The 20,771-nt window shown below is 33.2% G+C and overlaps 4 protein-coding genes across 4 annotated transcripts in view; 3 read left to right on the top strand and 1 right to left on the bottom strand.

Moving 5' to 3' along the window:
• The window catches only part of LOC144549417 (protein transport protein sft2-like), a 67,096-nt gene that overhangs the window by 23,341 nt on the left and 22,984 nt on the right, over positions 1 to 20,771 (top strand). The gene's annotated exons all lie outside the window — the stretch shown is intronic.
• LOC144549296 (putative disease resistance RPP13-like protein 3) lies at positions 8,200 to 8,571 on the top strand. Its single transcript, XM_078298015.1, has one exon. The coding sequence runs from the start codon at positions 8,200 to 8,202 to the stop codon at positions 8,569 to 8,571; it is 372 nt and encodes a 123-aa protein (XP_078154141.1).
• Positions 8,335 to 10,436, top strand: LOC144549416 (disease resistance protein RPP13-like). Its single transcript, XM_078298143.1, has 2 exons — positions 8,335 to 8,660; positions 9,323 to 10,436. Exons 1-2 carry the CDS (start codon positions 8,572 to 8,574, stop codon positions 10,239 to 10,241), a joined length of 1,008 nt encoding a protein of 335 aa, XP_078154269.1. The 5' UTR covers positions 8,335 to 8,571; the 3' UTR covers positions 10,242 to 10,436.
• Positions 17,385 to 19,604, bottom strand: LOC144549415 (F-box/FBD/LRR-repeat protein At1g13570-like). The gene is made up of 4 exons (XM_078298142.1): positions 19,592 to 19,604; positions 18,446 to 19,291; positions 18,128 to 18,280; positions 17,385 to 17,729 (listed from the first exon to the last, which is right to left on the bottom strand). Exons 2-4 carry the CDS (start codon positions 19,265 to 19,267, stop codon positions 17,391 to 17,393), a joined length of 1,314 nt encoding a protein of 437 aa, XP_078154268.1. The 5' UTR covers positions 19,268 to 19,291; positions 19,592 to 19,604; the 3' UTR covers positions 17,385 to 17,390.

Genomic DNA, 20,771 nt, shown 5'->3' with positions numbered 1-20,771 from the left:
TTGTTCTTTTTGTTCTTTTTTATTACTAAAATTAATCAGTTTTAATTATAATACTTGTATTATATTATATAAGGAGATTATTCGAGTAATTATTTATATGACTCAATTATCCGATAATTATTCATTTCGTATCAGTATTCGAATCTGTATCCGTGAATTATCCATTTCGTATCTGTATCCGTTTAAAGCGGATTTGATTTTAAATTTTGATATCTATTTACTATCTGTATCCGTATTCGTATCTGCTTAATGAAAAACGGATACGGATTTAGTATCAGCATTACCCGCTCCGTTTACACCCCTAATGATAATGCATGAAAAGATTTTAATTTCCGACTATTAAAATTTCAGAAAAATTAGATACATGGAAAAATTAAATAAAATATCACCATATTTTTGTAGTATTATGTATGAATAACCTAAAAAGGATGGATCACTTGACAATGGTTAATTAGATAGTCTTGATTAGGGTTGTAAACGAGCTGGCTCGAGCTGAGCTGCACCTTGCCTCAGCTTGTTAATTTTGGCCCGAGCGAGCTAGATTTAAGTCTCCCGAGCCAAAAGTCTTGGCTCAGCTTGTGACAAGCCAGTCCGAGCTAGCTCGCGAGCTGACAAGCTGGCTCACTGAGCTTTATTAGGCTGCTATTATACAAATTCAAAAATATAAAATAAGAAAACTCATTCATACATGCAACAGCTAAGCCCATTAAATATTATAAATACATGCTACAGCCTACTAAATATTATAAATTCATGCAACAACCAAGTCAATTCATACAATTAAATTCATACAACATATAAATCAACACAAAAATCAATTAATGGGCCAAGCTGGTTATGGACCGAGTTGGCTCAGTCTGAGCTGACCTCTGGATCAACTTGTTTATTTTGGCCCAAGCCTGAGTCGATGTTACATTCCGAAATTTTTAAAACTTGATTAAATTGATAAATCGATCAAATTGCTTAAATGAAAAGTTTAATTTAATTAACGATCGTTCAGAAATTTAATGACCGACTAAAACGAAACAAAAATTTCGTAATATAAATAATGTATAAAATTATGTATAATAAAATTTAGAGATTTAGAAATAAAATAAAATATAGCACTAGGAATAAAATTATAATTATTCGGTAAATTAGAAACTTAGAAAATCCGTTACAATTCTTTTTAAGTTTTAGGAAAGAAGAAATTTATTTAATTAGATTCGTGTAAATAAATAAATAAATTGAATTCCAAATAAGAGCATAATTATACAAAATTATTCGTACAATTGGATTTTAGAATTTATAAAACTAGTTCATTTAGGAATTTTAGAGAGTTAATGGAATATATAAAAATTATACAAATTGAGAACGAATTATTCGAATCTTAAATTGAGAACGAATTATTCGAATCTTAAATTGAGAGATAAATACACAAATTATATGCACAAATATAGTTACAAAAAAATTATGAACTTTCGATTTGAATTTATGAAAGAAACGGAATTAAAACCAATTAAAAGAAACAATGTTTATATTATGAATTGTTTAGACCATTTGATTTTGCTGCAGCACGGATCTTAAAGCAGGCCATTTAACACCCCACCCTCTCCATTCTCTCTTTCTCTCCTCTCCCTCTACGTGACAGAAACCCAACCCCAACCCCAGCCCCCCTTTCCTCTTGCTACGCCAAAGAAACAGAGGGGCTCCGCCCCCTCTTCCCTCCGCCCCCTCCCGTCGCCGGCGAACCCCACCAAACCCGCCGCCTTGCTCTCCTCTCTTCTCTGGCCGTGAGGGCTGCAGCCCCCGCCCCCTCTCCTCCTTTCTCCGCCAAAAACAGGGCGGCCCCCTCCCATTCCGCCGCTGCCACGGCCAGCAGCGCCGCTGCCGCCCCACTGCTCTCCTCTCTCTCTCTTTCTCGGTTCGGAAGACCCCAGCCCGCCCCCATCCTCTCTCTCGGTTTCTGCCCCCTTCCCCTTCCTTGAAACCCTAGAAACTAGGGTTTAGGATTGGTGGTGCCTCGGTTCGATTGGTGCTGTCCCGGTACTTGGAAGTGCTCATTTCATGTGGTGCTCGCTGATTTTAGACGACCGCGAGGCGAGGCGAAACCCTCGGAACCGATCACTTTTCTTGACATCCTCTCTTGCGGTTAATTTCTAAAATTCGTGAATTGTGTGTATTGATGAATTGATTAATGTCGTAGGATGTGAATTGGTTAAGTTTCGAGTACGGGTTGTTGATTTTCCCGACTCGATCGATTTGTTCGAATAAATTAAGTATAAGGGGTTATATTGTAAAATCTGAAATTTATTTGGTTTTAATTGATTTATGGTTTCTGTAATTGGGGAAAATTATTGGGTGCCTCTTAAATCTTTTATACGTACAACCACCAAATTAGTATGAGAATAAATTGATTAGATGTGTATATTTGATAACTCTTGTTCATCTCTTTTATATTTTCGGCCTTGGGTTGAACAATGACTAAATTGGTAAATTTTGCAAATTGTGTCTATATACGGAAAGGTGTATGGTTTATATGACTAAGGTGCAAGTGTGTGAATTTTTATGGAGGTTAAGTGATAAAAAAAAAAAAAGAGGAATATGGCATAAATGAAATGAAATTGTGTAATTTAAGACCAAATTGGTATATGTGATAAATTAGGCCGTGACCGTTACTGTTGGCTTGTGGATGAATTGATTAAATGAATTGGGGGCCTTTGTTTATGTATGCATTGGACTAAATTAAATAAGTAAGTCATTGTATTAAAATGTATGACATGCATAAGAATTTTATACATGGGCCTTGAAAGTGAAAATAGTTATAATGAATCTGAAATGAATTGTAAATTTTAAATAGGAGGCTTAAACCTTTACTAAATTATGAGTCTTTAATTAAATTGAATTGGAATAAAATAATTGATACGTCCAATGGACCAAAGTGTAATAAGGTGAAAGTTTATATAAGGGCCGACCATATATATATAATTTTGGAATTGGACTTGAATGGAAATGATTATAAATGAGCCGAAAGGTATAAAAGAATTGACGAATTGAAAGACGGCTTTTGGAATTTAAGTTTTGAGAATGTAACCGAACTAAACCAAGTAATCGTATAATATAGGTGTAGGCTCAGTCGAGCCAGATTCCGCGAGGCAATTCGAGACGCCTGATCTTTAAATTAAGCGGTACGCTCGTCATAATAAGGTGCGGGATTCTTGGACTTGTTTGATACTTTATTTTCAGGAATTAAACTGTGTATTCGTTTGTCATGTTGAATATCATTGATTGCATCATTGAATTGTGTAGAGCATTTGCATAGCCCAATCAAATTAAACTCGAATTGATCTGAATTGAATGATTTGCATGCTGGTATGGTTATAGGTTATGTTGATCTATTGTGATCTGATTTTGATTGAAAGTCACCACGAACTATGTATGTGAATGTATGTGAATGGATTTACGAAGTTAAGCACTTGGATCCAATGAATTTGCCAAGTCGGGCTGTATGCTGACTTGGATTCCCAGGATCCTAATGGCCTTAGGTGAACGGCCCTCGATATTCCCAGTACCGGTTGGGACGAGGGAGGGTGATTATGTGATGATATGTGATATGTTATGATATGTGATTTGAGGTCGTGGGTGACATGTGTAACGTCTATGGCTCGGTGGCATTTTCCTACGTGTTAATGCATTTGAAAGGTCAATTGAATATTACGACTATTGGAATGATTCCAAAGTGGATTTTCTTTATATGATTCGAACCAGACCTTAATAAACTGTTAAGCCAAGCGATTGCAGATGGGTGTCAGATAAAGGGTCCAGCGGTTGGCCATCTGTAGGTGTCAGTAACCCTACAGATGTGGGTTTGATAAAGGTTCAGCTCGAAAGAACATCTGTAATTGCTACAAGCCCTAATGAACTGAGTTATGAATCGAGTTAAGCCAAAATATATGTTGTGTTTGAAATTCATCTTGGAAATTCCGTAAACTGTGTTGCAGGTTGATTTAACTGTTGTCGTGCATTGGCATTCTGTTATTTATGTTTATGAATATATATCTGTTTGAACTGTTATTGGTTTGGGTTTCATTTTTGAATATAGAGTTTGATTGCAAGTCCAATAATCTAAACTGTGGCAAATTTCGCACTGAGAATTTATTCTCACCCCCACCCTCCCGATTATTTTCAGGTTTGTTGCTCGGACGCAGTAGATGAGGATATTGGCAATGCATATAAAAGATCCACTGCCTTGCGTGTATATGTGCCGCTTGATTTATACACGCGGCAGGCTGTCAGACCCCCGTGGATTTGGGGTGTGACAGTTAAGATGGTATCAGAGCATGAATATGCAGTGCCAATAACTCATTTGCTATATTTGCTATAATAAGAATGAACCATATATTTGTTATATTCTTTCCTTTATAGAAATCACATTTCCTTTAACATTTTATTTCTCAGAGAAAGATGCAAGTTTTTTCTTTTATTAGTTTTTTCACTTTCATTTTTTTTCTTGGTTCTTTCATGTTATAAAGTTTATTAACTCTTCATTTTAACTTTTTTTTCTTTTATATACAAATTGTAGCAGAGTAGCTTAAGTTTATTTATAATTGAATGTTAAATATTTTGAATTTCGATAGCTAGCTATTGCAATTTATACTTAATCAAACACCGTAATCATATATCTTCTAAAATGTTGAAAGCGATAACTATTTAAAATCAAACATGATAACAATATGTTACCATGAATAACATTCATTGGTATTTTACTTTATTTGAAATTTTAATTTTTAATAGAATGAGCTATAGCATAAACCAAACGTTGCCTAAAGGCCTTACAGTTAGATAAATTACTTTATTTGATAAAAATGACTTTGACTTTGTATCAAATTAACAATTATAAAATATTATACTAAAATTAACATTAACAAGTAACTATGATTCAATAAGAACCTCAACCTATCTATAAGAAATGAGAGAAAAATATTATTTTAATGCAAAAAAAAAAATAGTTGCTAATAGTTTCACTACAACCAAAGTTTTTGCAAGCACATATCTCCCAGGTAAATCCAAGTATCATTTTATTATTAAATGAAAGTGAATGAGAAGAAGAAAAAAAAAATCAGATTAGGTCAAATTATCAATTGTTTGCTCTCTGAATTATACCAACAATGATTTTGAAAAGTTACACCAAATAACACCTAAAATCATCTTTACCAATCTCCATCTGCAAAACATAATTTATTGGATATGAGTCAGCAGGTAGATTTTATATAATTTTTATAAATTTGTATTTGGATTATACTATAATCTGATTCAAATATTAGTCATTAATAACCCTATAGCTATTGTTGTAAATGTATTGACTAGCAAATTATAAGCACTGAACTGATGTAATATGTTTAAATTAGAATGACTCAACTTTTTTGTTAATGATTTTTTCACTTAATTATATACAAACTAATTTTGCACAAAATTTGTTCATATCTGAATAAATCATTGGAATTAAATGGATAGTGTATATATAGTTGATTAAAATTAATGATTATTAGCATATGGTAAGGTTTTGTGATTATTGTACACCTAACAATCAATTGATTTAAACTATGGCAACAACTAGCAATTAAGTACAGTGAAAGTTAGCAATTAAACAGAGGATGATGTACTCTGTTTTGTTCATGGACCTAATAACAAAAAATGTTTTTCTTTGTCTATCCTGGTTATTTTCAAATGAATGACAACAACATCTTCATTAAAAAAAATACTTAAATACTCAGCATACCTATTTGCTTGCTAACACATGCATATTATGTTGGGTTTTAAACTTTATTTTATAATATTGTAAAGATTGTTGAAATAAACAAATGTCAAGTACTCACCTTTCTATTATTATTTGTGAATATATGCCAAAATTAAGAATTATTTTTTTGCGAATATATTGTTAACTTGCACATATACAGTGATGTTTTTTTTTTTCTTTTAGGAAAGAAAAATAAATTTGTCTTATGATGATAAAAGTTGGAAATATTCATGTGAATGTATATTTTAAAATTCTAACTCGTTTTATTATATATCCTAGCTTGTTTCTATGTGTGAGAAAAGATTTAAAACGTTTCTTTTATATATGTTAATTACATCAAAACTTTCTAATTTAAATAAATTATTTATTTATTGTAATAAATAATTATTACATGAAAGCTTTCGAAGCACTTTATTATTGTTAAAATTGAACTTGTTTTTATTTTTTTAATCTCAAACTTATTAAAAGTATTTTTTTTTTAATTTAGTATGTAGACACTTCAAATTAAAAATTAAGAGGCATTATTTTACAAGTTTTCATTTTAATTGACATCACGAAACTAAAGTTTCATATGAATAAGACAAAAAAGAGAGAGAAAGAGAGTTTGAGAGAGAGAGGGAGAGAGCGAAATGAGTTTTGCATGATTTTATCATGCCTATATTATTCAGTTCTAGATTTAAATATCTCTTGAATTATTGGAAAAATACTAGCTATAATTATTTTCATGTAGAAAAATAGTAAAAACTTGTCAATAGATCTATATTTATGTTCAAATATATAATTTGATCAAAACATGTCTTTAGTAGTTACACTTGTGAGTTTGCATATAGTTTCTAAATTTTCAAATGAGATACTAGAAAAAATCACGATCATTTATTACTTTTTTTTATTAAATAAATTTAGTTAACGGGAATAGCATATTCTAGTGCAAACTCTACTGTTTATTGTCATATATATCTCTGTTTTGTTCATGATCTTATTAGAAATTTATATTTTTATCCAAATTATTTCCAATAAATAACAATTTTATCTTTATTTTTAAATATTTGACAATTCTGTATATATTTATATATGTCTATTTACTAATTAACACAAACAACTGCAAATAATATCAAATATTTATATATTATTAATCTTTTTATCTAGTATGTTGAAATTTACTTTTTAAGTATTAAATCATAGCGTTGTTAAATCACAATTATCAAGCACACAAATTGCTTTTATATAGTTTATTCTAAACACTTTATATAAACATCCATATTTAGAAATCTACGATTGAAAACTTATGTAGTAATGTTTAAAAGGATAAAATAGGCATAAAACACACGAAGTTATGAGTAGAATGTACTAGGGTGTTCTTATGCTTACTTAATACTTATTAAATTGACTTTAAATGATGAACTAGGATGTTCTTAATTAAAACCATTGAAATTAATATATTTCACGAATAATGCATTACATCAAATTTACAAAATTTGAAAATAATTAGTATAAAATCAAGAAAGAAGATTTATAAATATATTTTTTTATCACTTATTTATATTAAATTATTTGAAAATTTATGAATTGAGTCTCTTTATCCGATATCTTCAAATTTACTCAAAAGTGTTGAAATTTAAATCACAACTATGCGATTGAAAAGTTAGGTAAAAAAATGATAAGAAGGCATAAAACATATACCAAGATATTATTCATGAATTCATATATTTAAAAAATAGACAAAATTATCAATCATTTGAATATCCAATAAGCTAATAAAAAAAAATCTTACCCATATCTATCTTATCGAATGCGATAAGGGTATGATAAATGGGTAAACGGGTATTATTGACACCCCTACCCACAGTAAGTCAAACTTTGAGGTATAGCAGCTGATTTCCTAAAAGATAGATGATAAATTTTAAATGTGAAGTACATATATATAAACACAAATAGCAACTATAATTCATGGGAAGAAATATTGCGTCATGATTATGAACCATTATATATGTATCTCACCTATCAAATTAATTATAAAGGTTGTCTTTGAATAAATAACAGATAATAAGACCACCGTGTAGAAGAACTCAATTGCAACCAATCTAATTTCTATTTTTGTTTATATATGCAGTGCCAAGGCAGCATTCGACTATCATATATGGTTGACGATCTCACGAGATTACAATTTATCTGACATATTGAGAAAAATGATAAGCAACCTCATTTTTTCTGAACCAAAGGTGCAAGACGAGCGCCATCTCATTGACGCGCGAGCTCAGAAGTTTGTTAAGAGGAAAACGATATCTTATTATCATGGATGATGTATGGGATGGAGATTTGTGGGATCTACTGATATTAGCATTACCTGATGAAAAGAATGGGAGCCGTGTGCTGATGACTTGCCGAATCGAAGTTGGGGTGTTGCTATAGGGGCGGACCCTACAATGGAACCTTATCAACTCGGCTTGTTAAACGAGAAAGAAAGCCTGGACCTTCTCCTTCAAAAGGCTCTCCCATTTCAAAACCCGAGTGAAATCAGCTCTGATCTCCTCGAGGTCGGGAAATCGCTACCAAAGAAATGTAATGGATTACCTCTGGCATTGATTGTGGCAGGTGGTATCCTCTCCACTAAAGAGCCGTCCTATACTGCATGGGAGAGAGTGTTGCGAACAATGGATTGGCACTCGAACGGGAACCATTGCATGGACGTCGTGGCCTTGAACTACGAAGACATGCCACACCATCTTAAGACGGGCTTCAAATATTTTGCTTCTTTTCCTATAGACTACGAGATCTCTGCGAAACAACTAATCTGAATGTGGACAGCAGAAGGTTTCATACCATGTACAGCCAGCAGAACTATGGAGGAAGCTGCTGAGGATTGCTTGGATGAGCTTGTTCAAAGGTTGTGGTTATCACATTAATTCTCTTATCTTTATTGTAAGAATTCAGAGTAGGTCCCATGTCCATCGGATCTATTTTGGTTCGATGGGCTCAATAGCTATCCGATCTGCATTAAATGTGTGCGCTCTGCTTTAAAATCCGTACACACAATCCTGATGCAGATCGGACGGTTATAGATCTCATTGGACCCAAAAGTAGGTCCAATGCCCAATGAGCACAGCTATATCTTCTTAATTAAGCAGCCAAATGACACAACTTACTTTTCTGCGTCGATTAGAAACTCATGATTAAGGAATCATGAATAATGCTACTTAGCTATCCTAAATTTTATCTAGAAGCAAAAATTATTATTTGAATCCTGAAATTCATTACATTTTTAAGTAAAAATTCTGAATGAATTCGAAGTAAATCATTACTCATTTATAGCATTCGAAACTCAATCTTAATTATTAATTAGTTCTTCCTCATAAGGAAGTAATGAGGTGGATCAAGTCTCAATCATCTGCTCTTATTAGTCACAAATAAGGGTACATAATAGAAACAAAGAAGGAAAATAAGAGATGACAGTCGTGAATCTGGATGTAAATCTTGAGGGATAAAAGAAAGAAAAAATCATTAAGACTATTTTTGTATTGATTACTTTGTATACCATTATTATTGTAGTTGTATGGTTGAAGTATCAAGCAGATACACTGATGGTTCCATCAAGTATTGCAGAGTTCATAATCTTCTTCGCGACTTAGCAGAACATGAAGCTGAAGAGGATAACTTTATCACGGTTTTCTCAAAAGGACAAGGTTTACATCAGCCGACGTCAACACGGCGTAACTCACTTCAGTTTTGCAGTTCTGAGCTCATGAAAGATATACATCCCAAAACCCGTTCTTTCCTCTTTTTTGGAGAACTTTTACCCAATTTTTCTGAATTTAGGTTGCTTAAGGTAATACATATTGAAAGTGTGCAAGAAAGCATAGAACTAAGGGGACTCAACCGGTTGATCAACCTGAAATACCTAGGGTTTAGGAATTGCAAATACTTGCATGTAGAATCTCGTTCATTTGGCCGATTGTTGAACCTTGAAACCTTGGATCTGCAAGGCACTCCAATGGAGCCTCATAGTTCATTATGGAAAATAGGTACACTGAGGCATGTAGAATTGAGCAAACCAGCAAATGGACTGACATCCTCAGCGAAACTTGAAAATCTCCAAACCCTTCAATGGGTACTGGTTTTAAAAACATGGGAGAAGAAATTACCTACATTAACCAACCTACGGAGATTGGGTCTGGAGAACCCGTTTACAGATTGGGACACTGTGACGAAAGTACTGACAACTCTATCGTCCCTGGTCTCCCTCGGGTTAAAAGGTGATAGGATCCCGTTGGAGATTGTGGACATGAGACCACTGCCAAGTTACCGCAATTTACAGTCCTTGTACTTGGAGGGAAAATGGTTGGAGAGCGTTGCCATTAAAGCGGACTTGTTCCCGCCACACCTTATAAAGCTCACGTTTTCCGGTTCCATGCTTTCGGAAGACCCGCTGCTGGAATTGGGGAAGCTGGAAAACCTAAAGAAGCTGTGACTGTTGCAGCACTCTTATCTCGGGAGAAAGATGATATGTCCGGCAGGAGGATTCATCCTCCTGCAGAAGTTGGAGTTGTCTCAGTTAACTGAGCTTGAGGTTTGGGAAGTAATGAAGGAATCTATGCCGAAGCTAACCTACCTCAAAATATGCAGCTGCCCGAAGTTGCGGGCGCTTCCTCCGGAGGTACAGCACCTGACCGAGTTGAAGTTGGAGTCCGTGCCACAGGATTTCAAGATACGAACTCAAGTACAGGATGCATGATATTACCACCAAATAAGTGGAATTCCAACCATAACGTTTCCCTTGATTGAATCTCTCTACTTTTAAAATGTGGATATATTTTCTTACGCAATTTATTATGTAATAATTTAATGTGGGTGTTAAACTGTCAATGCTAGGTGGATTCATATAACAACTGACTCTGGTGTTCTCATAATAACTATTTCTATCCCTTAAACTTATATATATATATATATATATATATATATTTATTTATTTATTTATACAATATCGGTTTGAGATGATTCCTTTTAGAAGCTCATCTCATTTTCACAGTAAATTGAGTTCAAAATTAAATATATTCCACACGAGCTTGCATTTGTGTATGCTTGGAGTCTTGATTGATCTAAGTTATGGCATGTTTTTTTTCTTCTCACTTGTTTCCATTTGACTTTGATTGATAAAAATAATTATCAATGGACAGCTTGATTACTTGAAAAAATTAGCTTTTCTTAAAGCAAAAGCACTTAATTTTCACATTTAGCAATAGACAAATTTAAAAAAATTATTTACCATTTTAGTAAATCTGGCTAAATCATACTCCGTTATATAATAGTAAGTTCATTATTATATACTCTTAACTAAATTGAACATTCATATTTTGTTTATGTGATTACACCTTCTTTAGGTTCAATCTTATGAAATCTATCAACTATTAAATCATTAATTTTAATCCACCAGAAGTCTTCTTAATAATCCTCTCAAAACTTCTATCAGACCATTTGCGTTCTTTGTAAATTTTTCACTTACCACTTAATGGGTTGTCTACATGACTCATATATTTCAAAAAAAAAAAGAAGGAAAAAAAAAAAGAAGGAAAAAAAAAAAGAACTACGACAAATTGAATTCAATGTACCTAAAATTAATTTGAATTTAATTAATTTATTCTTAGTCTACGTGAGATACATGAGTCAAATTAATTTATTCTAACATAAATCTCTTCTATATTAGGAGGACTTGATTATCTATATTTAATTGATCGAACAACATGTTATATGATTCTTGAGCGAGTCGGTAGTACCGCGTACCGACTTGCATTACCCCATCTCTTGCTAGTTTACATGACGTCTTTCACGTGTCTCAACTGCGACGCTATGTGAGAGATAAGACGCATGTTTTGGAGCACGAGCCGTTACAAGTCGCTCAGGATCTGACCCACGAGGCCCATCCGATACGTATTCTGGACGAACATAATACACAGCTACGGAGGCAGAATATTCGTCGAGTACTAGTGCAGTAGGAGTATTATACTCCACAAGAGGCGACTTGGGAGCTCGAGGATGAGATGCGAGAATGATACTCGCAGTTATTGCATCGATGAAGTAGTCCCAGACGTTCGGGACGAACTTTTAATTTGGGGGGGAGGTTGTTATATTCCAAAATTTTAAAACTTGATTAAATTGCAAAATCGATCATTTTCGCTTAAATAAAATATTTTTTTTTAAAAACAATCGTTCAGAAAATTTTCTAACCAATTAAAATGAATCTAAAATTTCGAAATATAAATGAATCATGAAATTATGTACATTAAAATTTAGAGGATTAAAACATAAAATAAAATATGGCATTATAAATAAATTGTAAACATCCGGCAAATTGGTAAATCAAAGATTCGTTACAATCATGAAACTAAGATAGAAAATAAATCAAATCAAATTAATTCATGTAAATAAATAGTTATATTGAGTTCTAATTAGGAGAATAATTATACAAAATTTTCGTACGAGATAAATTATATAAAAGTTACCAATTTCGTTTATTTGAGAATTATAATGATTTGATTTGATATTTATATATATACACATATATATTATCCGATATCGATTTATTCGAATTCTGAAATCAAATTATTCGGATTGTAAAATCGAATTATAAACGCTTGAAAATATTTATACGACATTATGAAAATTTTACGAGACCTTAACCCAAATTATTTATAACATAATGCATTTTAAAATAGTAAATTGAAACCGTATATTGGAAATCAGAATTTATTTAAACCATTGAACAAGTTAATTTTTGGCTACACTAAATAAATTTTTATACTATGCTTTTGCTTCCTGTCAAATCGCACCATATACATATTAATCAATGAATAACTTGATTCTTTGGAAAATCTCCACCGTTCAAATCTTGCTGCACAAATCTCTAAGCCATGCATTTATTCTATTTTGAATTGAGAAATGGATTTAACCCAATTGAATTGGGAGTTCGGGTCCGCCCTTGAGAGTTTCTCCCTGTCTTCTTCTTCCTCTCCTGTTCGCGCAAAACAGAGGGCAAAAGCCTCTCCTCTCTTTTGTCTCTGAAGCGACGAGCCCACCCCCTCGCTCCCCTCTCCATTTCTTTCCCTTCCAGGAGAAGGATCTCGGTTTCAAGTTTTTCCCCGCTCTCTTTCTCTTCAACGCCGTACGCGTCGTCCCGTCGCTTGTCAGTGAAACCCACGCCCCCCTTGCGACTTTGGATGCCTTGTTCCGTCCTTTGGCAGAAGGATTGGTAATTTCAACCTATATATTACTTGTTTGATGGATTTTTAGGCTCTCTCTCTCATTCTTTCTGCCTCTCTCTCATGTGTTGAGAAAAACCCTATTTTAAATTCGATTTTCTGTTGTGATTGTGAATCTGTGCTGTTGGTTGTTCTTGAGGCATTTCTAAGAAACAGGCATTTCAATTGTGCGAAAAATCGATTTAGACGGCCGAGACGCGAGCCGTGCTTTGAACCGACTGTTTTTCATCTCCATCTCTTCCTTTGCTTATTCGGGCAATCTTTCGAAATGCCTCGTTTTATTTGATTGATCTGTGCCTTGTCAAGTTATAATCGTTAGAATTGTGGCTTGCTCGGGTTGTTGATTTTCCCGGCAAGCCAATGCACGTGGCTGTGTTTCCTTGCCCTCTGACCTGTTGCCTTGTCTGTGCTTGCCTTGCTCTGTCCTGGTTCTGTTTGCCTTGACCTGTTTCCTTGCTCTGTTTTGTTTGGCTGGGTGTTTCGCCCTTTGACCTGTTGCCTTGTTCTGTTCTGTTTTGCTGGCCTTCGTGCCTTGAGTTACTGGTAGTGTATGGCATTGGTTTTACCAGTATATGATTTGCAGGGCCCTTGATGTAATTTCTGAAATTTAGGGGGGGTGATATGCTAATTGCCCTTGTTGTATAAATTAATTAAAAGGAGGGGTCTATATGAAAATCTGGAATGAAATTGTTAATTAAAACACCCAACCCGTAGTTAAATTAAAAATTTGCGTTACCAAGTTTTAATTTCGAAAACGTAATTTTATACATTGTTAATTAATAAGAAAAATTAATTAACAAACACAAGTATTTGTTTTATACATATTTATAAAACGATGAACTAGCGGTATAATTAGGTTAACGAGTAAATAACGTATTTCGGCGCTCAAGTAAATAAAATAACATGTACGAATTTTTAATTCAAAAAAAAAATTAAAAGTTAACAAGTTACTAATTGGTTAGAATAATAAATTAACAAACGTATTTTTTTTTTTAACTCGAATCGGAATAGTTGGATTTTATTATGACTTATTTTATTTTTATAAGGTAATAAATTTAAAACACCCAACACATAATAAAATAAAAGTATAATTAACAAATTTTAAAGTTTATAACATTTAAATGTTTTCGGACTTATATGAAAACTCGTTGTTAAATTAATAAAGAACAATTAATTAGCAACAAAAAATATATATTTTTGACTTAGATTTGAAACGACTAATTACACGTAGAATTAGAGTAGTTATAAAATAACGAATTGCTCGACTTAGAAATAATTAGAAAACACGTAAAATAGGTAAAAAAATTCATTTTCTAAAATTTTGCAAATCAAATTACATATCTAAATTATAAATAACTAAAAACACATTATACTACTAACTAGTTTAGCAATGACTACAAAATTTATGCACTTTATAAAAATAGTAGCATTAGACATTTTTAATAACAAACTAACTTTCAAAACTACATTTCGATCGATTAAAATAATTATAGATAAGTTAAAATAAATCAAATAGATAAGTAGTTAGGATATATTATGTAGATAAAACACGTACAAAATTACCTTAACTCACAAATAATTATTTTTGCGAATATTTCGACATTAGAATTTTTACAAGCAATTTATCTTCAAATTAAATTATTAAAAATATAAATTATTTTGGAATTAAATTAGATTGATTTAGATCAAAGTAAATAATTAATATCTGACTAACCAGTTCAGTCAGACTGACTGAATTGGTAATCTTTATAAAATTGAAATAATCGAGAATTTGACTTACACATTAATTGGGGCGAGGGTTAGAATAATTTAGAGTAGATCTTAATTAGTTATAATTTCGTAATTTCAAATCAGTCGACTCCGTACGAGTCCGATCCGTGGATCGATTTGACTGACCTGCAGTTCGGAGCATACGCGGAGCACGCTGATTATTAGCGACAGAGACTCCAGCCCTACAGGTGTGGGATATCTGAATTATTCTTTTCGTAGGCGTACTCTTACCAGTCGATCCATCTGACCTGACATCCGCACTTTATTTTTAAGTAGATGCATTAAAACTGTAGAGCATGTTTATCCTTTCTGCACTGTAGTTAGATTTGCATAAACCTTAAAAAAAACTTGAATTTACTGTATTTTAGGAGTAGAATAATTAAATAATATTATAAATATATTATTAGAATATTAGGTTATTAGTTGTCTCTTTCTCGTGGAAGACAATATATAATTATTATAATACGTGAATACGCATGCATTGGTAAGAGCTGAGCAGAGCCGAGTGACTTCGTTCCGTCTTGGTGTCACTTGGCATGGGACGGCCCGACAGCCACTGAGCTGAGGGTCACTTGATCCTTGGATGGCTTTAGGATTATATTATATGTATAAACTTGATTATGTATCATTTTCGATAATTTTACTATTTGACGTGAGCAGTTCCGATCTCGAGTTCTGTGGCACGATATGATTCGGGAATTTATTCCTTCCCTACATTAGGAGCTACTTTGTCTAGAACGGAAGTTCCCAAGGCCCAATGCGGGTCTTGAGGAATGAAGTGCAAGTGCATAAGGTCGGCGAGCCTTGATGCACGGGGTCGAGCTCGAGTCGAGCCCTTGATTTCTATTGGTCTGGCCGGACGGTAGAGTTCTCTCCTGCTCATGAGGGAAGAGATTAACTTTTTACGACCTGCATTGTATGATTTCTCCTATTAGATATGTTTGGGTGATGAATCGTTAGGCGGGATGACACATTGGATTTGATATAACCATCGGCTAGTGTGCTATTATCTTGTGGAGCAATGCTCGATGTCACTAGGCAACGTGTATCATTGCACTCTGATCACAGTCCTTGGATTATATTGTTTGGATCTTTTTTATCCTATTGGCACGGCACGGGGTGATTACTTTATCCATATTATTATTATTATTATTGTATTTGGGCACACAGTGCAAGGAGTACTGGATTCCGACTTGATTTATATCCGATATTACACCTTGATTTTATTTTGGGTTTATTTCGCATGTTGGCATAATATAATAATTGTATCATGGCATCATTCAAAAGTATTGAAAATTCTATTAGCTATTAATATAGGTTCACACATGTGCATATTTTTAATTGTATTCATTTTATAAATAAAAGTGCTTCGACCGTAGAGGATCCCTGAGGGGATAATTCTGGGTCACATACTGGGCGATTCGTCGCTCACCCACAAGTTGTTTCGTGGGTTTTAGGTACAGGTTCTGGCGGTCCGCAGCATGAGATGTCAGGAGCTGTCCCCGAGGGCCATACCACTTGACCTAGTTAGGGTTAGGCTTTTGATTAGGTTTACGAGTCCCGTATTTCCTGTGTTATATATACGGGCTCGATAGATCATGTATCCCCTTCTATAGATGGTGTTATTTGGATCCGAGATGGATCGAATTATATGTTATGTATGTGTATGTTTATTTATTTGCTATGTGACTGATGCTTGACATTTATATTATTTTGCTTCCGCTGCTGTTTGATTTATTATTTATGATTAGCCTTGCATGCTTAATGATTAATTAAGCACGATGCGAGGTTGATCACACCTTAATCCAGAATTCCTGGTTTGAGGTGTGACAGTACCCCTTTAGTGTACATTTTTTTTGGAAATTCATATCATACAAAGATTCACATTTGGGTGTTTTACATTACTTAATTTGTACAAGATAGTGTGATCTCTGTGGCCACCAATTCTAATGTTCAAAGATTTATGGAGCATCAAAATAAAAATTGGATTGGCATGTTAGGCCTACTTTTTTGTCATTTGGACAACAAAGAAATTTGCATCCGTTCTCAAGCATATATGAAACATTTGTTAATTTTATATACTAAGCTTCAATGGAACAGATAGCACAGCATAGCAACAACTTAATGATTTGAAAAAGATTCGGCGGAGTTAAAATTCATAATTCAAAAATAATTCCGAATTATACATTCAGAGCAAAAATAAAAAAAATAATCTCATGTACAAGAGAGCAAAAAAGGAAAAAAATGACGGAATTTTGTAAAAAATTCACGAATAATTCGTAAAATTTAAAAAAAAATGTTTGTAAAGTTTGTGAATAATTTGGAAAAAAATTCAAGAAACTGAATAATACGTGGAATGATTAATTCGCCAATAGCTCAAATCCAAATTATTAGCAAATAATTCGTAAATCTTGTTACTATTGCAGATAGTACATACTGGTCCATCAGTGTCAGAAAGAAAATCAAGTGCTCCAATATAATAACTGATCATAAAGTGCAAATACTAACTAACACATAAATTAAACCTAACATAGAAGTGCAAAGTGCATGATATTCCCTCAAAACATTTTTTTTTCTTAAAATGTCACCACTATTCATTCATCAACTCCCTTTGTAAAAACATTTTCATCACTCTCTTCATCACCTCCCTCAGAAAAAACAACTTTACATTTCTCTGATAACTTTGGCAACTCGAGCATCTGAGAAAATACTGTGTCATCGCCTAACTCAGTGACATGGAATTTCTCTAACAGAGGTGCAGTGATTAACACAAATTCCGCAAATTCTAGCATCGACTTGGAGCATTGTAAGGACAACTCGTTGCCGTGCTCATAAGTAACGGATACAAACTCCAGACACTTAAACAAGCAATCTCTGATTGCTTTTGATTCCCATAAACCTTGAACATGCCCTTGATCCCCAAAAGCATAAAACTGAAAATTGGTTAAAAAAAATAAAAATAAGAAGCCATGTCAGTGGTATGATTAGACAGTGTGAATAAATAGAAAGATGTAATTAATTAATTTGCTGATAACATATGTTTATGGGAATTATGGGGGTCAATAAGCTTATTTGTAGCAATTTTAGCTAAAATCCAACACATCAAACATATTTTTTTACAAAAGAAAGGGGCTCAGTTAACGAGTCCGTATCGTTTCAAGGTACCGCATAAGTGAGACCCACAACTTTACGGTTCAAATTCAGTTCTGCCCCCAAAATCTCTGTTGCAAATAACTGAGCATTCAGTTCTGCCCCCAAAATCTAAAAAGGAATATAAAACGAAAATAGAAAATTGATTAAATCATATATAACTTGTAGAGAAGTATTGGACCTCTATACAGAGTTCTTTTAAGTTGGGTGCATTTTGCAACAAGCAAAGAGCAGTCGCAATCTCATCCGGGCCAATACGTAGCTCCAGAGAAATCTCTGTCAAATTATTGAAGATAACTGGTAGATTCTCCGGAATAGGTCCCATGGCCAAGTACTTGCAAAGAGAAGTAGAAATCATAAACATCAAGTCAAAAATAAGTCATAATATTACAGCATCAGACAATTCTTTACCAGTATCAGTTCCTTTTATTATTATTTTGAGGATTTATTAATTAGAATATAACCATTTTGTACAAAAGTTCAAATATATGAATCTTACATCAGAGAAAGCACCAGTTATCTTTAGGTTTTGAATGTTAGAAAGGTGACCGAGAGCACGTGTAATGTTGCTTTCCTTGCTATGTTTTGCTCCGCTTAACTTTTGAAAATCTTGATTAACTGGATTGAGATAAACGCATGCCAAGGCCAATTTCGGAGTTTCCAAATAGATATCATGAAATTCACCCATAATATCCAAAGAAACGAGGTTTGGTGCGAGGATCCGAAGGCAACCTTGTTGGAGAAATAAATGAAGTGTCAAGTGATGTAGCAAAGGGCAATTCGAAACCAATTTCTCTATGCCGAACCCTGGCATAGAAAAATAAGAGAGGTGAAGTGTGTGTAAAAAAGGAAAGCCATTGAAAAACCGAGGAACATTGAAAATGCAATATGATAGATTCACGCGTTCTAACGCAAGGCAAGAGATGAATCGGAAAGGAATATAGCATTTTTTGTTAAAACAAAAACTTAGCTCTAGATCACTGATATTATTTCTTGACAAAATAAGCATCCATCGGCCTATCGCCTCATTGCAATCATGCTTACTATCAAGTTTGAATATTTTAATCGGACCCTGATGAACCCGTAATACTTGGTCGACCATTTTAATAAAACCTGACTCGGTAGAATTTTCTTCAAAGACCAAATTTGGAATCCAAGTCCATGAATCAATCCACTTGCTCGAAAGGATGCTTGTTCTGACGACCTCTTTCAGTGGAAGTTTCAGTAAAATTTTCTCTTTTAGATCAGCTGGCAAGTTGATGAGATAATCATGATTCAAATCAATATTATCTCTGCTTATTTGGAGCTGAGGTTTTTCCATTAATAATTTGTAATCAATTTCAACCTGCATGCAAGTAGCATTACCAACTTATTATATGGTTATTAATGAATTGATTAAGATTAAAATGCATCTCACTAAACAAAAAAAAGGTCAATAATTTAAAAAATATTATTCATTTTTTTTTTGTAAAATGTGTTATAATTATTAAAAAAAAATTAAAATGACATCAACACCCACAAAAAAAAGTAAGAAATACACTAGCCATGCATTATTTCTCTCACAGAGCAACAAAATATAAGTTCATTGCAATAATGAAACAGAGTAAATAAAGAAACAGAGAAGAGGAGTTGATATATTAATTACCAGCAGTAGAAGTAGAAACAAAAGAAATGGAGCTGTGGTGTGAGGAACAAAAGAAAACTAAATCGTTGGAAGAGAGAAGAAATTAAGAGGAGGAGCGAAGATTCCACCGAGGGTAAAAAAAAAAAGAAAGAGAAGAGAGAAGACACCTGTCCACCTTTGACATAATAAGAGAGAGAGGGTCTGACACGGGAATCCATACGGAACCAACAGAAGAAGAGAGAGGACGTGTCGGCGTGTGAAGAAACCAATGCGTATCCTCTGCATTAACTCAAAAGGGCATCTTTTGAGTTAATTAATCCCAACCGTTTGATTTTGAACGGAGCCAATCCGGCTCCTGTTTATAATATAGGAGTCCTTTAATATTAGTGTAGATCTTGTCCACACGAATCTTGAAACAAATCAGATGGTTGAGATTCATTAACTCAAAAGATACCCTTTTGAGTTAATGCAGAGGAAACGGTATTAATATTATCCGTCGGTAACGTTATGCTTTTAAATTTTAACTATTATATACCGCTAGAGCCTAGAGGTGTTTATTGGGTCCGGTTTAGTTTGGACCAAATGGTTCGGTTTTTTCAGTTTAATGGTTCAATTCGCTTTGTTTTTTAAAACCGAATTATAACTTCGATTCAGTTCGGTTTGACAATTTTTAAAACCAAAATAACCGAATTAATCGAATTTTTATATATTATGAATTTGGTCCGAACTGCCTCAATTTATTTTTTAATACTCTGATTTATTTCTTAATCAATTGCTTTACATACTTCGGTTTATTTTTTAATACGCCAATTTATTTTTTAATATACTTCAGTTTATTACAAATCAATTGCTTTAAATAAAAAAATAGAGAGAATTTCATATATACCACTCAAAAACTATGAAATAACATATTTACCATCCAAATTTTTATAATTACATATTTACCATCTAAAAATCCAATAACTCACATATTTATCCAATATAACTTTAGTATATATCAAATATACCCAAACTCATATTAATTATGTTTAATCTTCTTAAAACTATAATTAATCAAGGATTAAATTAGCACCCTATCTTTCATTCCTTAGAACCATTCTCCTTTATACCTAATATAAAATATTAAAAACAGATATTCCAAACTGAGTCAGTAACAAAACACAGATTCTCAAACTCAGTTAGTACTTTGATAACGAGTTGC

The sequence above is a fragment of the Carex rostrata genome, chromosome 35 (genome assembly GCF_964058835.1).
Source record: "Carex rostrata chromosome 35, lpCarRost1.2, whole genome shotgun sequence".
NCBI lineage: Eukaryota > Viridiplantae > Streptophyta > Magnoliopsida > Poales > Cyperaceae > Carex > Carex rostrata.
Note: the sequence above shows the minus strand (reverse complement) of the source record. Positions and strands in the feature narration are given on the sequence as shown.